This window comes from Harpia harpyja, chromosome 20 (genome assembly GCF_026419915.1).
Source record: "Harpia harpyja isolate bHarHar1 chromosome 20, bHarHar1 primary haplotype, whole genome shotgun sequence".
Classification (NCBI taxonomy): domain Eukaryota; kingdom Metazoa; phylum Chordata; class Aves; order Accipitriformes; family Accipitridae; genus Harpia; species Harpia harpyja.
The window spans coordinates 1,168,243-1,185,049 of NC_068959.1; the positions used below are offsets into that span (position 1 = coordinate 1,168,243).

At 49.6% G+C, this 16,807-nt stretch overlaps 1 protein-coding gene across 1 annotated transcript in view; it reads right to left on the reverse strand.

Moving 5' to 3' along the window:
• Nucleotides 1-1,615: 1,615 nt before the first annotated feature.
• The window catches only part of KCTD16 (potassium channel tetramerization domain containing 16), a 91,755-nt gene continuing 76,563 nt past the window's right edge, over nucleotides 1,616-16,807 (reverse strand). Inside the window, exon 3 of the mRNA XM_052771936.1 lies at nucleotides 1,616-13,650. Coding sequence (XP_052627896.1) covers nucleotides 13,199-13,650 — 452 coding nt within the window. The 3' untranslated portion in view covers nucleotides 1,616-13,198. The remainder of the gene's footprint in view (nucleotides 13,651-16,807) is intronic.

Below are 16,807 nucleotides of genomic sequence, written 5' to 3' on the forward strand. Positions count from 1 at the left end.
TCCTCTGGCAAGCTCCCCCTTCAACACAATAAGCCAGGCTGGAAGATGCCTCCGGAGGTCATCTGGTCCAGCCTCCCGCTCACGGCAGATGAATTTCCCCTCCAGTTTCGCACCCACCTCCACGAACATCTGAGCTGCCGCTTTGTCATTCTCCTCTCAGCCGTACAAATATTGCTCTCAGAGACCAGGCGACAGCAGGAGGGCTATTTTTTTAATATACACAGTGTTCTCTCTCTGGTTGGGAATGGACTTGATCAAAACCACACTTAGGTCCTGCCTCCCCTGATTTTGAGGGACCAAATTGCAAATTCCAGGTATTTTTTTCCTTTGTTAAAATTCTGCTAACCTGAAGGAGTCTCACCCTCTTGTACGGTTGTGGTTAAACAAGGAATGGGCGGATGAAGCGTGCAGCATAACACTTATATCATGCCTAAAATCTATGCAATTTTCCTGGGTTTCTATTAACCTTTAATGGCTTACATATATGCGTAACTAGGCATGAAAATAAAGGCCAAAACAGAGTGTCCATGAAGTGAGACTTCAATGCCAATGCTGAAGGCAAGATTTATATTTAAAGAATTGCTCTTATCTTTCAGCCCTGAATCAATTCATCCCACCACTTCTCTACAAAAGGTACTCTGCTTTTAATATTTAAAATTAAATGTTTGCAGAGCACGCAAAAGGTGCTGAGCTGACCGATCAGAAGCAAGCGGAGCTCAAGCATCCACACTTAAACCCCTCAGTGTGTCCGCTTTGGGGGGGCACAGAGACTCCCTCTGCCAGGGGAAGGTTCCCTCGGCAGTGATGCCACTGCAGAACCGCACCCCTGGTTTCACTGCCTGCTTTAAAAATGAGTCTGAAGCGGCTTTGAGATCTAGAGCCTGGTTTGGTTTTTAATCAGTATCCTTGAACCCAACCCCAATGCCTTTCCCAAATTTTGTTCACATTTACATTTCTAATCTACACTTTTGATGTTTTTTAATTCTTTTTTTATTTATTTCTTATGTGACAGAAAACTCTGGTTTGTCTTGAAATTCAATTTCTGTGCCATATTTTTGATCTAGGAGCAGGATATAGACCGATCACAGCAGAGATGATGTGTGCTGTCGGGAATAAAAAGGGAATTATCTCCGTGCCCTCACTGGACAAAGAGCCTCCTCCATCCCGGCAGCTCCCTGTGCTGGTGGTGGAAGAGGGACCGGGGATGATCACAAGACATCTTCGTGGCTTCGATGCAGAATCCCTCATTTAGTCCACAGGCTTGTGGCTGGCCAGGTAATAGGTGTGTATTCACCTGCTTCATACTATATGTTCAATGAAGAGCTTTGAAAAGACCGTCTCCCCAAATTTTAATCTAAACTGTCTGACCGACGGCCACACTCACCAGCCCAGCGCTGGTTCCACCGTCAGCAACACCACGAGGATTAGCCACGGTGTAACCCACGGCCGAGGACAGGGTCTCCTGTGGTCACCGCCCCCCCCAGTTCCCCAGGAGAGCGTGAAGCTGGGGTCAGAGGCAGAGGGCTGTGCAGCCCCTCCTGTGACAGGTAGCATCCCCGTTCCGTAAGCAAGTGCACACGAGTGGCTCGGTCCAGGTCATGCATACAATGCCCAATGCCTTTTTTGTCTTTGGTTGATTTTTATTTATCAATAAAACAATACTACAAAACATGGGAAACATCTGCATTAAATACAGATCTGCTGTTACTTTGCCAGCTTTTAACCTGCTGTATTTACAGGGTTCTCCCCTACAGACTTTTCGCCAGCAGGAGCCCGAGGGGTGGTCGCTGCCAGCTGGAGGACGGGGCAGCACCAGCTCCTCGGCACTCCGCAGCAGCAACGGGAGTGAAAAGTCGAGCAAGAAGCGAGTATCTGTTGCTTTCTGCTCTCGCGTGAGACAATCTCGTTGTCTCGGTTCCCTGCAGTAGGTTTTCTCTCTGCCCTGCCCCTGCCCTCGGTACAGCAGGGAGACGCTGTTGCTGCAGGCTGGAGGGTGCGTGGGTCTGCGTCCCAAACGCCGCAGTCCCACCCGAGTCCTGCCTGACAGCAGAAAGGATCTTCCTTTTCCACTGGATACCATCGAGCAAGCTGCCGAGCTCCTCATTTGCTCTGGTTTTGGGGCACAGTAATGATTTATTCCCATTCCTGTCAAGCCCATGGATGGCTTGCACAGTCACACCTCAGCCTGCCTGACCATTGCCTCTCGTGGGAATTGCTAAGATCAGCAAGCAGAAAGGGTGACACTGGTACTAAAGCAGCTTTCCCATCCCAGACCTTCTCCTCTGCATATTGAGTGCTTGGACAGCTTGTCATTTCGGGGCGGTTAGAGGTTACATCTGGGGAGAGGTGTCCTCTCCTCTGACAAGGGTTTGAACAAGCGATGAGTTAGGGCCGTTCTTCCCACCAGCACTTACCTGTGTGGCTTAGAGCAACACACCTTCCAGGCACAGAGCAAGTCCAGACCTGGCCTCATGCTGCTCACTGATCACAGGCTAGAACGACTCACTCAGTGAGAAAAAGAAATATACATATGAGTATATATATATTTCTCTATATAAGCTCCTTTTATTATATAGTTGTAAGGTAGATTAAAATTATTTTCTGATATCACCTGGTATCAAAGGGAATCTCTCCTACTTTCCATGCACATCACACAGTGCTGCGTAGGGAAGGTAGTTAAATCCTCAGTAATAATCATACAGGTATTCTAACCTGAACATCCATTGCTCTTTCACACCTGCCCTGACATGAAAAGAAGACAAGACAGTACTCAGAAGTGCTAGGAATTGCAAAATTCAGCTTCCCGCCCTAGAAAACACGTGGGAAGCCGCAGAGCTGAGCCCCTGCTCAGGACAGAGGTGCGACCTGCCGGGGAGAAGACCCTGCCACCACAGCAGAGAGCTCAGCTGCTTCCGACGTGTTCTCCTCCTTTGCAGACTGGAAGGGCTGAGAGAGACGGGCAGTGAAACCAAACCCCAGAGAGGGGCAAAGCGGGGGGAGCCGGAGCCAGAGCCCGGGCTGAGTCGGACCAACGCCTCGGAACGTTTCTTTTTGCTCCTGACTGCTGGAATTTGTCTTCTCCTCAGCAGTCAGTAAAGAAGAACAAGTTGGTTTTTTTCTCTCCACATGGAAGGGAATGAGGACAATAATTTATCCCATAACAGTTCAGCTTTTCTTAAGATTTATTATTAGGGAGCTGGCCAGAGCCTTGCTAATTGGCACTTGGCTGAGCAGCACGGTGCGTGCTCGCACTGGAGAGGACTGTCTGCTCACACCTCGTACCCGGACCCGGCAGTCGTGACACCTCTGTAGCAGGGCACGTTCGCAGAGTGCAGCTTCTCCAGAACTACCACAACGTTGCCTAAGACATAATAAGTATTATCGTAAGTGAATAAAGTTGAAAGAAGTGCACGAACAGGTACAGTGCTCCTGCTCTGCTTGTGGTCTCTTGCACCACCAAAGGAAAGCAAATCATTTTTACAAAGCAATCTTTGATCTTAAATTAATTTCTTTCATTTTGTCTTTATTTGTCTGCCCAGGAAATTGGAAATAGTCTAGGACATCTAACTACACCTCCCAAAAGCTCAGGAGGTCTTAAAGGACTTTTTTCCTGGGACAAATGTCTATGCTTGTCCTCAGGGGTCTCAGACAAGATGTGCTGCTGCCCGAGAGCCATCTCTGCACACAGGTGTGTGCATCCCCCCAAACCCACTTAAACCCCAGAGCACGGCTTCAATCAACATATGCTAACAAGTGGAGCTGCTTAAAATACGCAAAATGTGCTGTTTTGAAAAAGCCATAGTGTATTACAAAGGCATAACAGAAGTTGGAAGGAGCGGGGTTGTCTTTTAATAACAGATGCTCAGGTTTGCGAGCAGCGGCTGTGCTCGCCGGGACTCGCAGCGAGCCCACCCGCTGCCTGCCAGGGTCGCTGCCGTGGGGCGTAAAGCGGGTGGCCAGGACGGGGGAACAGGTTGTCAACAGGTCCATGGAAATGAGATTATTCAGGAATGCAGGGTGAATCTGGGAAACAGGCCTGGATGGGGAAAAAGAATGTGTGGAAGGGGGACATCCTGACATGTGCAAAAATGCATGCATTGCCATTCTAAACATGAAGGATTTCAACTTTTCTTCTCACAAATTCTCATTTTTCAGTTCAAAACTGACCTAATTCAAACAAAAAAAGAGCAAAAATGGGTGTAATGAATCACTATTAATTTCTTTTTTGTTTGAAGTAAAACATTTCTTTCATTTCAGGTTAGACAAAATAGTATTTGTTGTTTCACGTTAAAAAAAAAAGAAAAAAAAAAGTCAATTTTTTGTTTATTCCAAACTGTCATTTTTAAAAAAATAATTGGTCAGCAAAGTCAAAGATCTCATCCACACACAAGTGCAACAGCTCCACGGACATCTGGAGTCCGGCTACTTGCAGTTACTGGTTCATGTTACCGGCACTGAACACCTACAGTAATTTAGATATATGCCATTAGGACAAAAACGCCTACCCAGAGAAGTAACCTGTGTCATTTCTGATAAAAAACTGGCGATAGCAGCATCAGTACTTGCTTTATTTGTATGAAGGCGAGTGCACTACCCTGTGAGCTGATCTTCATCTTCACCCTCCAAGCCGCAGGGCCCCAAAGTGGCCCTGACCAAACCAGCCCCACAAGAGGAGGAGGATGCTGCTCACCCAACAAGCCAGTGATGAACTCCGGGTTTCAAATGCCACTCAGGAGAAAGCAGGCAGATAAACGGGGTTACAGACCACCAGGTTTGCTTAGAAACAGCAGCAGAACCATCTCCTCATTTCATCCCTGCCCTGTCTCCCCATCTCCCTGACTCCAGGCAAGGGGTGCTTAATTTGGGAGAAGCTCACCCGAGAGCTGTGATGGCAGTTTAGGGACCGCAGGGACCCCGCGGCTGGCTCTGCAGGTGTTGGCGTGCTGTCACCGATGCAGAAGGCAGGTGTCTCCTGCAGAGTCATCTGCTGGGATGGGAATCGCGTTATCATCTGGCTCGTGGTTCTTCCAGCGTCGGCCGTTTGCAGGCTGCCAGCGGAGCGAGCTGGTGCAGCAGGCTGTGACTGCCGCACGGCGCTCGGCGAGCATCACGCCTCGCCATCTGAGGAGACGTAACTTCCAGAAATGCTTTGCTTTCCATATGCTTGTGCAGATACTGTAACATCCAAATCCCTGCTATGGTGAAGCACCATATGGGGGGAGCTCTGCAAAGACAGGATCTTTCACCTTCTCCCAGGAAGGGGGCCTTGGAAACAGCTTCCTCTGAAGAACAGCCAAGTACCACAGATTAAAAATAATAATAGTAAAATCATCCCGGGATACTCAGCCCCACAAGTGAGCAATTGCCTGGTTTTCTGGCTTTTTCAGACCCAGCTTGCCTACAGCGATGCTTCCCGATTCGAGTCGTATTCGTGTGTATGCATGCCTGGAAGAGCAATGAGAGCCGGGCCACCCAGAGCAGCAACGACAGCAGTACCGAGCCCCAATTACCCCCCAGACTGCTGTGCAGAAGGGAAGAAGATATGACAATAAACCCAAATTATGAGTCTGTCATTCCAAGAACAGCACCGCTGGGGGAGAGGATTGCAAACGGCTTCCTCCCAGCCCCAGCAGCCTTTCTCTCTTTTTACCTTTGCAGCAGCTACTGGAGGAACGTAAAGCCTCACAGCTGGGCACCATCTGCAGACCCTGGGACCTGCCTGGGATGGATGGCGTGGGGACCAGCACCGAGAAAGGCCACAGCTGGCTGCCCCTCCTTGTCCAGAAGAGATAGATACCCTGCCTTTCCCTCCATACCCTTCTCCTCCTGCCGTGCCCTGCGCTCTCTCCATTTGTGACTCAGCCGCTGGCTGTAACGAAGCCGTCCCTTGCCAAGGTGTCTTTAAAATGACAGAGGATGGGAGTATTTCAAAGTATTCTTGGAAATACTCTGGCAGGTAACCCCTGATGCAATGACGGCTTTTCCAGAAGTATTGCTGCTGGTGACAGTACTTTCAAATCATGGCATCAGAAAATCTCTGTTCAAGACAGGGAGGCAGAAGAATCTCACCCTGTGACCACTGAACTGTTATCTTCAGCCCAACCCAGAAATAAATGAGGAAAAAAACCCCATCACCTTCAAGGGAGAATAATCCCCAGTCTGCAGGGAACCGGTTAACATAAACTGATGCTAAATCACAGTGGGCAAGAAAGCATGTATGTATCTATCTCTATATTTATGTGTGTGTATATATATATGACAGTTGAAGGATACCAACTTATTTATTCTTGTCTGTGCTCTTACAGTGTATATGCACTGATTTATTTGAATGGCAAGACACAAATTAGCTGCAGTTTTCAGCCACCCAATGCCACAACACTGATAGCTGTACTTTTCACCAGCATATTGTATAACACCTAACCCGCACAGGGAAACGACTAATATGGAGTGGCTCTCTTCATTTATCGTCATCCTAAGCAAAAGGTCAGCTCTTCCGCCAGCAGTGATGCTGGAGCAGAAGGCAATAGCAACACCCTCATTTACCACCTCCGAGCCTCTATAAATAGGCATTTTTTTAGCAGTTGGACCACAGCTACCTGGCAGGTGTCATTGCACAAATGACTCCACACAGGTCACAGCTATGACTTGTTTGTTTTTTTCCAACATGCCTTTCTTTCATGGTGTTATTTGTACCAGGGAAATACAGCAGGCTAAAAGCTACATGATTTTTTTTTTTTTTACATACCACAGTAGAAACAGTTACCGAGTTATATTTGTCAGAGTCACAGTAGTTTATGCATATTTGCTATTCACAGACTGCAGAATATTGCCAATAACCTCACTGGTGGGGACTGACAACACGGAGATACATGCATTCATGTGAGACCATAATCAATGATGTCTATACTGCATTAAGCACATTCATTTTTTTTAAACACCTTCCAGTAAAATCGATTCCTTTAAATTTGTAGTTAAAACTTCTTTTTTTTTCCACAATTACGCACAAAATAACCTGTAAACAATTTGACATTACACTTATGTACAAGTGAACCACGTTGGAAAGTAGAGAGGTAATTCAGTGGGTGCCACTTAATCTACATCAATGTGCAACAGACTGACTCAGCCTCAGCAAAGTCATTAAGTGCTTGTATGAGGTCCGAAAATGTAACATGAGCAAGGCCCCGAATAGATCACAAAATCACCAAACCCCCCTCTAAATCCTGTGTTGGCTGGGAAAATATTGCACTCGCAGCACTCGCTCCTCTAACGCGCGTAGGTCTGGATAAACCGAAGCGCCCGGGTTGGATCACATCCTGCAAACACGGGGAAGGGGCCAGCCCCCCCTCGCTGCCCCGCGCGCCCACTCCTCGGGGCCCGGGCGGCACGGCCAGGGGAGACGCGCGAAGGGACGTCAGGGAGGACACCCCCCGCTGAAGTCCAGCAATTCCCGTTCAACCAGCTGGGCCTGCCATCCTTCTGCTTCACGTTGGTAAGTTTTGTCTGTTTAATTCTGAATTCTGCTTTTTCGTGTTTGCTTTATCATTGCTATAGTTTAAAATCTGTAATATCGTACTTATAAACTGATTTTTTAGCTAAGTGATATCGATGCCAAGAAAAATAAAGAATGTCTTTTTATAATATAAATAATTTAAAAGTGCTTTTTTGTTCTTTTACTATTAATCTACAAAACCCCGTTGGGGCATAAACTATCCATAAGACTGGACAATTATTTTGTACCATGATATACATGGGGCCTTATGCAAAAATTACTCTGAAAGTCAAGTCCACGTGCGTACTTGCAATGGTGGAAAGGGCTTCAGGGCAGGGTAAGAAAGTTTTCTCCGGCCTTTCTAGGGCTAGGAGAGCAGTGTGAGATATGGCTGAAGGTCTCGGTTACATTACGGTCGTTGCCAATAAAAATCAACCTTGTTTTCCCCTTCAGCCCACAGCTTTGCAAAGAAAATTAATAAATGGACTCACAAAACTAGAATTAAAAACCCAAAACACGTTCTCCAGAGTGCTGTGAAGCCTCTATATGGTGCACGCAGATGATTTAGGGAAAAAAGAAAATAATTTGGTCCCCATGGGTCTATGTAAACTCACATGGTCTCTCCCTTTCTCTCCCCCCGATGCTCTGCGTCCTGCTCAGGTGCCTGTCTCGAGGCGTTTGGGTGTGTAACAAAGCCCTCGGAAAACGTCATTTCTGACCGTGAAAGGCAGAAGCAGGCGCGGGCCGCGGCTGCGATGGGAGCGGCGTCGAGCTGAGCCCGGGCGCCAGCAGCACTCGTGGCCAGGACAGTGCCCAGGGCATCGCGCGTACCCGCGGCTGCATCACCCACCTGCGAGGCACTCATCCCGCAGCGCGTTTTGCAGGGCTGCGCGCGCCCACCACGCTCCTCCAGCCCAGCGTCCTAAGCAAAGCTTCGGCAAGACTACTGAAGAGACCACGGTAATTGAAGACTGGCTATGCAAGACCACCACCAAACCACCAGACCCGTTTGCTATACACAGAAGTGATGAACACTGCGAGCAACGTAAGCGGATGTGAATTTTATTACAGCTTAATGGCTTTCTCTCAGCCTCACTGACGCAAGTGCCCATTTTTCTGGAGAAAAGGTGTTTTAGTAGAGTCTCAGTCCTACTGAAGTCAATGTAAGTTTTCAAAGTAGTTTCAAGAGAAATTATATTTGGTCTTTGTTATGTGTGGAAAGTAGCCCAAAGCCCAGTTTGCTCCCCAGATATTTTAGAAAGAATAAAGTACTCTGTTAACTAAGTTTCATTTTGGCTTGCTACCGATAAGTGACCAAAAACATCCTAGGGATAGACATGGGTTCTCTCATGGAAACAAAGCCGAATTGAGCTGAGTAATTTTAGAGCTCAAAATTCAGCTACCTTTTAGACAATCTGTTATTCCAGTTTCATTTTCCCCCACTGCATTGCATCCGTCTCCCTTCTTTTCCCTCATTGCCTCATTTCAGCAGGTGAGCAGGGGGGGGCTGCAGCCCACCACTCCTGCACAGCCCCGGGGAAAAGCCCCAGAGGGAGGAAGGTGCCTGACGTGCTGAGCACCAGCCGTATTTCCCTCCTTCTGCCGAGCTGACGGTTTGGTTTGAGGTATCGTTTTGATAGCCACCTATTGCAGGAATTTCTCCTGCCCCTTCTAACAGTGAGTGAGTGGTGCCATGTCCTGCAGATGGGGGAGAACAACCTTGCCAAAAAGGCATCAGTATGTGCCTTTCATCCCAAGGTGCATGTATATATCTACCTAACTATATGTTATGTATATGTACTTGTATATATGTATACATGTATACTTATGTGTGCATGACATTATTTTTTATGTATGCGTGCATGACATTATTTTTGGGAAGAGGTCTTTCAGAGTTAATACATCTGTGATAAGAAAAATCACCGTCTCAGCGCCTGTACGGGGGGGACACCACCAGCAAGAGAAGGTTCGGTCACTCTTTCCCGACCCGCTGCTGCCCGCACGTGAACTACGGGGCCGTCGTAGAGCAGCAGTTTTAATTACCCTGGTGCCTGTCTCTACCTGACCATGGTTTTTCCACACCATCGCACGGTGCCGGCATCCTCTGTCCAACCCCGCCAGCCCTGGCGGCAGAGCTGCCAGGGCTCGCGCCGGCAGGGTCCTGTGCCCGGTGGTGGCCCTGTGGCCACCGACAGTGGCAGAACAAGGTGCCTGAAGTGTGGCTCTTTGGTGGGATGTGGTTCTCGCTGTGGGGTATTGGTGGTCCAGAGAAAAGCAGCGAGGCAAGGAGGGAGAGAAGGGGACCTTTGAGCAGCAGTAACAGATGCTGTGCAGCATCCAGCGTTTAGGCTAACCCCCATCGGGGAGGGGGGGACGGCTCCCCACCATTGCCCAGGGGCTCCTCCACAGCACAGGCTGCTCTACCCAGAGCCCGCCAGTCAGTCTTAACAGCAAAAAGCCTTGAAGCACAGCCCCTGGCTCCTATACCAAGCCACCTGTAAAACAACTGCAACATGAAGTTAGACCAGAATTAGATCCCTGCAGGAACGCAGCAGAAAGTGCATACGAACACACACACACGCACACACGAGTGTGCACCCACACGCCTGGGCACCTGCTCTCCTCCCGGTCCATCCTAACTCGTGTTTCCTAGCAGGTTTGGCCTGCCTGTGATTACTGAAGTTTAAGACCTTTATTTCTGTAGCACTGGAGAGTAATAACCATTTCATCTAAAACTGAAGACATGAAGGCCACATAAATCAAGCCCATTCGGGCGCATTTCATTTGGTCTAATTTTTCTACAGTTATTAATCATCGTGCAATCCTGTGCACCCTGAACGTCAGTCTGGGAACACACACACACCCCCACCCACCACACACACACATCCAGCGCCTGTTCTTCTACTCCATCACATGTATTTTATAGATTTTATAGCCCAAATAGTTGTGATATTAAAAAGAGACAGGGAATGATCTGGAGTGGTGGGAAGGACAAGGTTTTAGCTGCAGTCTGCTGCTGAGGAAGAGGGGTGATCCATCCTGAACTGCAGACTCAGCTGGAAATCCCGAGGGAGAGCCCGATCTGTTCCCCAGTTTTGTTTGCTTGGTGCTGGAGCTGGGGGGCAAAATGCAGGATATGTTGAGTAGGAAAAGAAAAACGTTCTAAACTAACCAACAAATAACTAAGAGGAGCCAAATCTGTGGATCTTGTGCAAAACATTGATTTCCATGTGAAAATATGCCTTTTGAGCAGGTAAGTGGAGGGCTGCACAACTACCATGCCTGAACTCGAATGTGAGTGAATGTCTTAAAACCTGAATTGGTTCTAGAGCCTGACCCCAAGAAGTGCTGAGTTTTCTCACTGAGCCCAGCATTTCCCAGGTCAGACCCTCTATTTCACAATCCTTATTCTGCGTTACCATCACTGCATGTCCACTGTAAGAAATAGCACCCTTCTCACGTGTAAAACCTCAGCTGAGATGATGCCAAGCTGCCACATCCAAGACCTGTTCTCCGAAGAATGGGAGAGGTATTGCTGGGAGGGTTTTTCCCACCTTCCTACAGCCAGCTCATGCTTATGGATCACTCTGGACACGTATTGCTTCCTTTTTTGCTGGTAAGATTTGCATCCTCACCAATAAACACCTGCATAACATCTGCAGCTGAGCGATGGGTATGAACCTCTGCCCGTGTGCTCGTGCAGACCTTACGGTTTTTCTGGCAAAACAAAAATGTCACAGCCAGGTGTGTGGGTGCAATGGGGCCCTGCAAGCACGAAGATACCACCTTACTGAAACTGCATGAAGATCAACAGAAATAATCTGTGCATACTTGACATCATCTCTCATAGCAGTCTCTGAGATTTAAGAGGGGGGAAGCCCTGGAACCTGCAGGACGCTAAATAAGTCAGAATCAAAGTGCTTTGTGTTACCAGCACTATCACTTCCCATATTTTTTTATATATATATATAAAATCTCCTCCTTCCTGTACCTTTAGAAAACGAATAATTTATCTCAAATACTCTAGCTGGTATGTTCCCAGCTATGGCCAAAATAGGTTAGCTGGAGCAATTCATTTTTCCGTCTCTCTCCGTGGCTCGCCCATGCCAGCAGCCCGAGCTCACCCCTGAGCTGAGCCCCCCTGAGCCGAGCCGCCCCCCGACGCTTACCTGCTCCAGGTTTTGCTGGCCCTATGCCTTTGACCGCTTGCTAACGCTCGGTTCCTGGGTGCTCTCCATCCCTTGCTGCTGTGCTCACGCATTACTCGGCAACAACAGCCTGCTGCACCCCACAAGACTGACCCGTTCCCCTTCCCCGAGCTCCCGCGCCCCAGGGGGCTGTGGGCTGCGGGACCCCCGCTCCGATCAGTGCAGGACCAGCCTTTCCCACGGCTCCCCGGCCGGCACGTGGTGGGTAACACAGGACACGCGGCGCGGTTTGCTGGCTAACGTCCCGCCACCGGCTGCGGACGGGACCGACACCGAGACAGGCGTCTGCGGGAGGGGAGGGGATACGCGTACCTCCTTCTGGGGTTTGCGTTTTCTCTTGAAACACACACGGCCGGAACGGTGCTGCTCCTGTCCTCTAGCGAGCGATCCCCCGCCAGTCAAAGCACTAAACGTGGCTTGTTCGGCGGATAATTTCTTGTGTTCGCTCCTGTGCCGGACAGGACCCAGCGCCCACTCTCCCTGCTGGCTGGGGCCAAACACTCCTGGCACACGCGCCTGGCAAGCCTGCAGAAACCAGCCATCCTCACCAGCACGGCCACTCCACCTGCCACCGCACTCGACCCCGGAAGAATTCCTACAGCTTTCCAACTGGGATCATCACACGTTTAACCCACTGGCACCAGAGAGCCTTGAGAAACACGACAAGAGGTGTGGGGAGGACACAAAGGGAACAAGATCGTCAAAAACAAATGGAATATTTTGCTGACAGCAACAAAGACCCACGCACTGTTCCCTGGTCTCCACTGAAATGCATTTACAGTGTCTCAAAGCAGGGGAAAAAAAGAGAAAGGGAGCAGGGGAGAGAGACAGCGAGATGGGTTTTCTACTGTTCAACCCTCAAAGACCTGAAGAAGAAACGGAACATCCACAGACTGCTAAAAAATGCTCTTTTCTGAGAAAGTGCAGTTATAAGGAGAGAGCCAGAAAATCTTTAAGCAATATATATTGATATATATATACATATATATATATACACAGAGATATATATACACACATATATATATATATGCACATATATATATACACATGCTTAAGGTAAACTGTCATGGCATAGCTTGTTTCTTTGAGCTGTGTACAACCCTCCAAACAAACGCACTACAAGGAGAACGCAGAAGGCATGCAGTCCACAGACACCCCCGGACACTGCCTGCTCACGTGCCATGTTCCCACCGGCGTCAGCAGCATCTGCACATGAGCGTCTCTTGTTGTCGGTATGGTTGTGCCCTTAAGGTATTCAGCTTGTGTAAGACTCAGAGTTTACAAATAAAAGCGTTTGTCATTGTGCTTCCACCACTGGAAAAATATCGTTACCCTATGACTATAAATGTTAAGGTGAAATAGGCAAATTAGGCAGTACTACAGAGATGGATTTTTTTTTTTTTTTGTGACCTAACAAATAATTATTATTGGGAATTATTTTCGTATCGCTTAGGATCTTGCTCTAATGGTCATAAGGTCGTGTGCTTTCCCCACCCTGAGCCTATAGGTGGTACTTCCGCAGCAGTTCGGATTGCCAGGGATGTTTCCTTTCCGGAAACCTATCTGGGATTTTGATTTTGAGGAAATCCTGGATACATTTTTCTAGCTCCTCCTCAATGGAGAGCTTCTCCTTCACTGCTTTTTTCTTGCTGGAGTTGGACTCTCGGGAGCCGGAGGTGAGAGTCCGGAGCAGGTCGCTCTTCCTCCGGATCTCGGACTGCTGCAGCAGCTGCACCGGCCCCTTCTTGGCCGGCCGGTCCAGAGTCTGTATGTTGGGCTGGCGGGTGACGGGGCCGCAGATGACGGTCTCCTGGGGAGAGCTGGCCTCCGACTGACTGTCGCAGCTCGACGTCGACAGCTCGTTGCACGACGTGCCGCTCTCTCCCTCCTTGTCGCCTTTGCCGTTCTTGCAGCAGCAGTCGCAGTGGGACGAGGACCACCGGGAAGGCTCACCTGCAAGAGGAACAGAGAGCGCGCCGGGGTTACCGACAGCTCCGAACCCCTCGCCCGCACCCAGAAACAGGCTGCTCGCCCACCGCCGGGCTCGCTGCTGCCTGCCGAGACCCGCGGGAGCAGGGAGGGATGCAGCCGCCCAGCGCAGCGGAAAACCTCTCGGGGATCTTTCCTGAATGTCACCATGAACTGGCAGCAAAACCTCCACCCGGTCTCAAGCGGGAGGTGATTTCCATCAACACCGGAGCTCCTTCATCCGCTCCGCTTGCACGTGACGCTCAGGTCCCCTGCGGGTCTCCTGAGACACCCAACGCGTGTCTGAAAGTTTTCTGAGATCCTCAGTGAGAGAGAGTCACGCGAGGACCCAGTCAGGTGTTTAACCAGAGTGAGCCACCATCGCTTCAGGAACCCTAATTGCTTTTCAGGTTTGTAAATGATTTGCTACTACCTCCACCCACCAACAAGGCCAAACCCTGAGCAGATCGCACAGGGTTTTTTCTCCCTTAAGAGAAAATCCTGAAGAAGTCCACAGAAATTTTGCCTGAGGAAAGACAGAAAAAACAGAATGCGGACTTCAGATTTTGTCATTCCCAATCCATTCCTCCAAGTTTCACTTGTATGTGGGGTTCCTTTGAAGCCAATAAACTCATAGGTGTGGATAGAGGTTACTGGGCAAAGGCCAAGATTACTAGTCCAAAACAGACAAACAAATGATGAATTTTCAGCTGCCAGAGGAAGGCAGCGCCCAGGAGGCAGGACATGGCAAAACTTGCTGCCCCTTCCCATCCCAGCTACCGTCTCTGCAAAACACAACGGGTCCAACAGCTTGTGTTGGCACTGATCTTCTTCCCTGGGTTTGCGCTTAATAAAGGCAAGTCCAGACAGGAGGGAATAAAACTTGTTCACATAGGAAGGGTCTGTCTGTGCTGATGGGTGAAAGAAGTCAGGCTCTATCTGCAGCGGCTGCAGGGACCGACAGGTCTCACCTGGGAATGCCAGGCTGCTTAAATCCCATTGCACACTCCTAGCCTCATCATTCTTCTGCCTTTAAAAGGACAGTGTCAGATACGCTGTTAAATCCAAACTATCTCGTTTTTTCCCTGTTTGCCATGCTCAGGTTAAAACCAAAGACCCAGGGATTCTCCAACGATCTTCTTCACACAATTACACACAACAGCAGAGTCCTACCCTTCATTAGCAACCACACATAATGAACCAGCACAGGCAAATGCCCTGCCACGGGCTCTGCCCCAGAACAGACCGGTGTAAGCAACGTGGCACGGGCCGACGGCTCTCCCGTACAGCGGAGATGAAATTCCAACCCCACAGCATGCTGGCTCACAGCAAACACCCCGCAGGGAGAAACACGCCGGTGCCAGGCTCGGAACCACCCAGCAGTGGGCTTGTCGGCAGCCAGGCTATACCAGACCCGCTCCCTCCGTCTCCTCCCGGCACGACAGGCGCAGCCACCCGGTGTGGTCCCATCCGAGGGAGCAGGACCGCGTGGGATCACTGCTGGCACTCTGCAGCGCGAGGTGCTGCGGCAAATTAAACGGGAGAAGTGGACGGCAGAGGAACGCGTACAAAAAGCAAAATAGACAGATCCTGGGTACAGGCAGCTCGCGCTGATCTCTTTCCGGATCTTACAGGTAAAATCCTGGCAGTCACAAAGAAATTCAGTGTTAGGGGTTTCGGTCTAGCCCCCAGCACGCGGCGAGCGAGCCGGGGGGCTGCGGGAGGCACGCCAGCACGGGCAGCCCTCGCAGCAGCAGCGAGCCTGCGGAGGCAGCGTCCCTGCGTGACACCGCCACGGGATGCGCAGACACGTGGCCCTGGAAATCACACGTTTTCCCAGCGGCATGAAACACAACAAAATAAAACAAGATGCTCCTCATGTCTAAACAAAACGTTCAGACAATAGTGCTCTCACTGCTCAGAAAAATGTTTGTTATTATTCTAGCTTGTAATCATCATGGTCTTTAAACTTTCATTCGATTAAATATGACTATTTGTTCTTTTTTAAAGTAAGAAATCCAACAGCATTCAGGTAACCATTGGCTGTTTATGTCAATAAACGTCTCTCCTGCAACAAAAAGGATATATGCAGCCCGTTATACAATTCAGAACTGGGTATCAGAAGGTGGCTGGCTTCCCCAGCCTCCAGGGAATAGCATTTGGGAAATTGTCTTTTGCATTATTGACAGCTATAGCACCCCTAATTTCTCCAGACATCTTTTCTTCTTTCAGGCTTGATAGCACAGCCAGCTTTGGCTTTAAGACAGTGCAGCCAGAGCCGCCAGCCTCCGTCCCGGTGGGCAGCACTCCCCCAGCGTCCCCCCTGCCCACCCAGACCCTGACCCCTGCGGACAACTCACGGCACTTCGGAGGTAGCCTCCCCATGCACGAGGGCTTGGCCATGCACAAAACAGAGGCTTCTGGGAAACATGGACCTTCATTTGCATAACCCATCGGTGATGGGAACCCCTGAAGAGTGCTTAATTTATTTCCTGATTCATGTAGCGCATGGCTTGATTTTTTTCTTTTTCAGCTGGAGACCTGCCCAAACGCAGTAATCCGTGACAAAGAGGAAGAGCTGGCATTGATAACAACTGTTCCCTGACCAAACCACTGCAATAATCATGGATTTAAATGTCATTTGGAAGCATCCATCTTCCCACTAAAATGTAATTATCATTTCCAACTCACGCAGATTGGTAACATCATCCAGATCAAGAAAAGCATAATTTAGCTTTGCAGCTTGGGCCCAGCAATACAGCCCCCGGTCTCACCCATGAAAAGGAACCGGGGGCCCCGTTGCCAGGATTGCATGCCGGCGCTTGTGGCATTTCTTACAGCGGTGCAAGGGCAGGAGAAGGGAATGGGGAGGGGGAACAGCCAGGTCAGAGCTGCAGCATTGGCCCAGTGGTTTTTGCAGCAGTGAGAGGCGACGCGTGGTGCTGGGATCGCGGCGCGCCGGCAGCTCCTGCGTGGCTGCGGGGAGGGCAACAGAGGGGGGGTGAGGCTGATGGGGAATCTCTTCTTCACGCCAGGGTCCAAGGTGACCGTTTGCTGCCACCGCTCCAGAAACAGGTCCCCATCAAAAAAATTTGGGGCAGGGTGGGAAGAAACAAATGGAAAATGTTGCTGCCAACTTCAA